Here is a 5,238-nt window from a genome sequence, read left to right on the forward strand (position 1 = left end):
TCGGTGATGACATTGGTTATGATAAGTAGGTAATCTCCACGAAGTGTTCTACTTCAATTGGCACCCACCGTGGGGCCAAGGAATTTTGGGGCGAGCATGAGCAGGCGTCAGGATAGATATACGATGCTGAGATTGAGTGTCGATTGCTCGTCTTTCAGAGGGAACTGTCCTTGTTAGAAGAGAAATCGAAAATCTTGTGACTTCCTCGAGAAACTGGCACGCTCCGTATAAGATTGATCTCAACCTCAGACTTCCAATGACGTATAGATCTACGTTGTCGATTCAGTGCTGCAAGGACATAATCGAACTGGTGTATTTCAACATGTCGCTTACACCCCCGAGCGTCAGCGAGATAGAGAACCCCGGTGCGAAAAGACGGGTTCTGCTAGTTTAAAATAGAGTGTGTTTAGCATCTATGTGGAAATAGAGAGAGTGCTCTCAATAAGTGAGCGATCACAAGCACACACGACGATTGTAAGTAGATTATCTTGTTTATCCGCTCTCATTTTATTCACCACTCGCCCCGTCCTCTATGCCGGCGAATTCTCGGTCGGTATGCATCATCGGTGCCGGTGCTGGAGGGTTAATTACGGCTCAAACTATTCTCAATGATGGTTGGGCTGAGTAATTACTACTTGGCTGACCCCGGACGCACATTAGATCAGTGTTTAGGAGGGTTGTGCTGCTGGAACGACGGTCTAATGTTGGTGGAGTTTGGGATTATGGCCAAGTTGTCGGAGTGAAAAAAAGTAAATCCACTGAAACTGACATTTAGGATCTCATGCGGTTGCTGACATGAGAGAGTTGTTTTCTATGGCAAACCAATGCTTCATCACGCAACTCGCTGGTGGTCCCTACTTCTTGATTGGAAAACGCGGATAACGTAATGAAGCTTCATGTATTGCGTCGCGCTAAAGTCAGGAAATCCTATGCATGCTTCTGTCTCATTCGTGCATCCAACAGTCGTAGACTTCCGTCTCTGGCCGAAATTTCCGATCCAGATGCGATGTATCACTCTTTGCACACTAATCTGCCCAAAGAGGTTATGCAATTCCGAGACTTCCCGTTCTCTCCGGACCTACCATCGTTCATTCCGAGAGCAGCGGTGCAGCGGTAAGCGAGCAAGGCGGCGTGAGCGTCTTTGTATAGGACTCATGTAGGTATCTCGAGGATTTCGTGGACAGCAATAGGTTGAGAGGATTTATCAAGTTCAACGCTGAGGCCGTCAGTGTTGAGAGATCAGGCGAGTTCCGCTTAATCAGTTGTTAACTTTTCACAACTCTTCAACTTGTTGCTCTGACAGCATTGGCCGGTCATGACCATTGGCGAGTCACATGGAGAGAGTATGAATTCCAGAGACCAGATGCTGCCCGAGCTCCTTCCTTTATCTCGGAAGATTTCTCTGGAGTTTGCATATGCAATGGTCACTTCGATGTCCCACATATACCGGTGGAGTTTACCGCTCTCCCAAATGTGGTAGTACCATCTCACTTGGCTTCTATCTCCTGAGGTTCGCATTTGTAGGTTCATTCTAGGGCATATGATGGGCCAGAGCCATTTAAAGGACACAGAGTATGTATAGTAGGAACTGGGCCTAGTTCGGCTGATATTGCTTATGAAGTTGGTAAGGTGGGTACCTGTTCATCCGTAGTATCGCTCTAAGAGTCTTTATGTTGTTGAGTTTCGAGGGCATTGCTCAGAGTAGGTATGGTTGCGCTGTCAATCACCGTGCTGGATCGCCATCACGAAGGTGAAGATGTTGTTTTTGACAGAGGCAATTAGTCACGCGGTGAAATCCCAGTGACTCAGTACACTGAGCTGGCTCATAGGTACGTTGGTGAAACGATTGGATCGAACCGAGCTGTTGAGCTTCGATACGGTTCTCTTATGCACGGGCTACGAGTACTCTTTTCCTTTTCTGGATGGTGTCGGGACGGATGTGGTTAAAGATTTGCTGGAGCTCATCATGTGGTCTAGTGATCCAACTTTAGCCTTCATCGGGCTGTGTTCGGGAGTGGTAATGATAGCTTAGTGGTAGTGATCAGGAGTTTTATATTGAGGTTCAGCAGAGAGGTTTATTTTCACACATTCTCTGGGACATACAGTTAGACTCAAGTCAGCTAAACATAGTTTCATCATGGAACTTCCATACACCTCCCAATCTAGCGAGAATGAACGTTGGAACTGGTGCTACACCCTGACATTTTGCAGCACCCTGTAGTTGAGAAGCATCTTTTTCCGGGTTACACATTTCATACTTGGCGATAAGTCTATCTTGTGGGTCCCGTTCTTCATTTTGGTGTGTATAGATAGAGACATCGAATGGGTCTGTATTAGTGGCATTGATTGATCGCTTGGAGATACCATTCCCGCTGATGGAACTACAAGCGAAGATCTACACCGAGTTCATGTCAGGACGGCTTCTCCGGGAAAGGTTGAAGAAGTTTGAGCTTGTCAAGAAGAATAATGTAGTATTAGATTATAAATAGGGATGCCTACTGATACTAATGGAGGCGGCCTTTTGTGTGATTCCCATCCTCTTTTCCCCTTCCACGAAGTAGTTGGGACCCAAATCACTCCTCAGATATTCGACATGAAGACGGTTTGCCCTGATTCGGGTCTCCCTTCGCGAGTCGTATATTGGCGTCGTTTGGTGGATCTCCTTGATGGGAATGATCATCAAATCAACCTCCGTCACTGGAGGTTGTGTACCGAAATACACAATAATGTGGGCCCAACTGGGCTCGACAACTTCGTGCGCTTCTTCCCTGGCCACCCCTGACAATTTCGTACCAGCAAGAGTCATAAACACTCGGCGCCGACGCGTAGGCTCGCTTGCTTCTTCACTGCATCCAGTGGGAGCTCAACCATGTCTGCCTGATACATGGATTCATAAGACAGGTTCGGTTCAGGTTGCTCAACGTAGACGGGACAAGTTGCCTTGGGAGCCTCCGACGTACCGGAAAGTTCAATACAGAGTAGAGGCTAGAGGGGAGGAGTTGGTATGGAGTGCAATCGAGCCGGAATCTGTACCTATATGATCGTGTACTAACAGTAAAACCAAGGTTTTTTGCTCGGCATCGAGTGTTAACGCGATGTGAAGAAAGTATTTTCTACCTTGCTGGCGTACCAGTAATAGGAGAGGTTCGTAGTTCGCTGATTATGATCGTGTCGAGTTGTCTTCTCAACGGAAGGATGTCGTATCTTCAAAAAGATATTCAAATGCTGGAGTGTAACATATGGAATTGGTCTCTCGAGATGACTGCTTTCGCACTTGAGAGTATTGAGGACACTTGAGGCACGCGCTCACCATGCTTGGCAACCTCGCAAGCCACAATACGTACTAAGTTTTTTTGTGACAGAGTTGAATTGCTCCATCGGCATGGGAGATCATCCCTCTACTGAACGCCTACCATTCGAACGACTGAGCCGCGGAGTGACGAGGCGATTATGTTGTGCAGCAATGACACGGCGAAAGCCCACAACAGCATGAGAGACCGCGATGACATGGAAGAGGAATGTAATGCTTGTATGTACTTCTCCCTGAGAGTGCCGACATTCAGGTAGAGGAGCTAGAAATCCATAGGCACTCAGCCATATGTCCTTAGCTGAGTTACGACCCATCGAAATAGTGAGGTCATCTGATATGTGGCTCGATTCTACATCAACCCCAGATCTGACACTCTTTCTCTACGTCGTCGTAGCGGTGATGTCGCTCAACATTGTGCCCACTATGGAGGTGATGCCGCCTTTGCGACTCCTGTATAGTCGCCGTCATCGGGTGGCTTACGACAGGAGCCCAGAGTACCGGTAATCTTCCTTTGGAACAGTGGTTGCCATCGCGTATCGCTGGTGCGAGCCTCCAATGACTGGAGGACTTATCTACCAATGGCCTCAAGCGGTCAGGGGTCTATCAGGTAGCAGAGACTAAAGGCTCATCGGTGAACGATGAGAGGCATAAACGTGCATCAGGAATTTTGAATCTTGAATTCAGATAGTAGTTTCATCAATACGCATTTGATGTTGACGGTGAGATGAAGGGCGCATCAGGACAACCCGTTACTCGGGAGAATGATGGCACTATACTCGAGCTATGATTATTATTCCAAGCTCAACTCGAGAATGGAGACAGAATTCATTACGGTGGAAGTGTTGTCACTAGAACCAAGACTACCAATAGCATCGCACATGGGTCTATCGAGGTGTGGCAATGGATAAAGTGATGAGGTGGATGTGGCTTGACTGAGATGAGTCTTGCAAAATGCAGCAGTGGCGGCGTTGTTCCATTTCGGTGTTCGGACGATTGCAAGACCTCATCGCTCCATTCAACTTTTTCATATCCGTACGCGTTGCCGTTCTGCGGGATCCCGCGAGTTGCCCTCCCCCCGATGATTGTTTACCCCTCGTTCGGAGGCATTGAAACACCGTGGACCGTGCTGTGTAGTGGTGCAGACTCTGTCGGTTGAGCACGTCGTTGTTGAGGTAAGGGACACTATCCGACCTCATCGTGGGTAGATGGAAAGCGGCCGAACGAGTCCCCTGGTGTTGTTAGTTGCGAACTCTATATTCTCCACATTCACAGAGGAGACGGTGTACGCCGAACTGGGCGACTCGATACTTTCACCTCATAGACTCCTTTTCATGGCAGAGAACTCCGCCGTAGATTAATCGCAGTGCTCCACGCAGTTTGCCTAACAATATTACTTCACTATCTTTGTGATGTAGAGTTGATTCAATTAAGTTCAGCGTAGTCTGGGAGGCTTTAGACGGATTTGGCTTCTTCCGACGTTGTAGTTGAACTCCCCCGTATCGCACAAGATTCTTGCCCTGAGGGATACATAGAATGTATGTGTGTTAAGTGGACTTGTTATCTTCGATAACCTGAGCTATCATGTTGATAGACTGCTCGTCCGAGGCAAGATTGGCAGAAGCTCATAACATTGCGGAACATCTGGAGAAGTTGGTGAAACTTGCCGATAAGTTTCTATCGGATCGGTCTAAGGATGAATCGTTGGTAGAGGAGCCGACCTATCCGACTCATGCCAAACGAGATGTAAGCCCAACATCGGAACGGCAGAGTTTTCTGTAGTGCTTGCAGGATGTGGTAATTTGGTACTCGTCATGGGCACATTGCATGAGCCCTGCAATCTTATCCCAGTTTCTTTCCCTTACGAGAAATATTCGTTATTCCTTGTTTCTACGTGATGGCGATAGAATGTCATTGAGTGATGGTCATTC

General features: G+C 47.6%; 5 protein-coding genes across 5 annotated transcripts in view; 4 read left to right on the forward strand and 1 right to left on the reverse strand.

Annotated features, from left to right (window-relative positions):
* Pmar_PMAR028130 (60S ribosomal protein L13, putative) overlaps positions 1-98 on the reverse strand; it is a gene marked incomplete at both ends in the record, with an annotated part of 810 nt that extends 712 nt beyond the window's left edge. Inside the window, one exon of the mRNA XM_002774084.1 lies at positions 69-98. Within this exon, the coding sequence (XP_002774130.1) occupies positions 69-98 (30 nt within the window). The remainder of the gene's footprint in view (positions 1-68) is intronic.
* A 434-nt stretch (positions 99-532) lies between these two features.
* On the forward strand, positions 533-1,269 carry Pmar_PMAR028131 (dimethylaniline monooxygenase, putative; the record flags this gene model as incomplete). The annotated part of the gene is made up of 3 exons (XM_002774085.1): positions 533-624; positions 964-1,113; positions 1,161-1,269. The coding sequence occupies 3 exons, from the start codon at positions 533-535 to the stop codon at positions 1,267-1,269; spliced, it is 351 nt and encodes a 116-aa protein (XP_002774131.1).
* Positions 1,270-1,358: 89 nt separating this feature from the next.
* On the forward strand, positions 1,359-1,629 carry Pmar_PMAR028132 (dimethylaniline monooxygenase, putative; the record flags this gene model as incomplete). Its single annotated transcript, XM_002774086.1, has 2 exons — positions 1,359-1,479; positions 1,525-1,629. Coding segments are annotated over 2 exons (226 nt in total), but the record flags the coding sequence as incomplete, so codon positions are not given.
* A 232-nt stretch (positions 1,630-1,861) lies between these two features.
* On the forward strand, positions 1,862-2,017 carry Pmar_PMAR028133 (hypothetical protein; the record flags this gene model as incomplete). The annotated part of the gene is made up of 1 exon (XM_002774087.1): positions 1,862-2,017. A coding segment is annotated over one exon (156 nt), but the record flags the coding sequence as incomplete, so codon positions are not given.
* Positions 2,018-2,375: 358 nt separating this feature from the next.
* On the forward strand, positions 2,376-2,782 carry Pmar_PMAR028134 (hypothetical protein; the record flags this gene model as incomplete). The annotated part of the gene is made up of 2 exons (XM_002774088.1): positions 2,376-2,468; positions 2,585-2,782. The coding sequence occupies 2 exons, from the start codon at positions 2,376-2,378 to the stop codon at positions 2,780-2,782; spliced, it is 291 nt and encodes a 96-aa protein (XP_002774134.1).
* Between the last annotated feature and the right edge of the window lie 2,456 nt (positions 2,783-5,238).

The sequence above is a fragment of the Perkinsus marinus genome, assembly GCF_000006405.1.
Source record: "Perkinsus marinus ATCC 50983 genomic scaffold scf_1104296958686, whole genome shotgun sequence".
Taxonomy (NCBI): Eukaryota; Perkinsozoa; order Perkinsida; family Perkinsidae; genus Perkinsus; species Perkinsus marinus.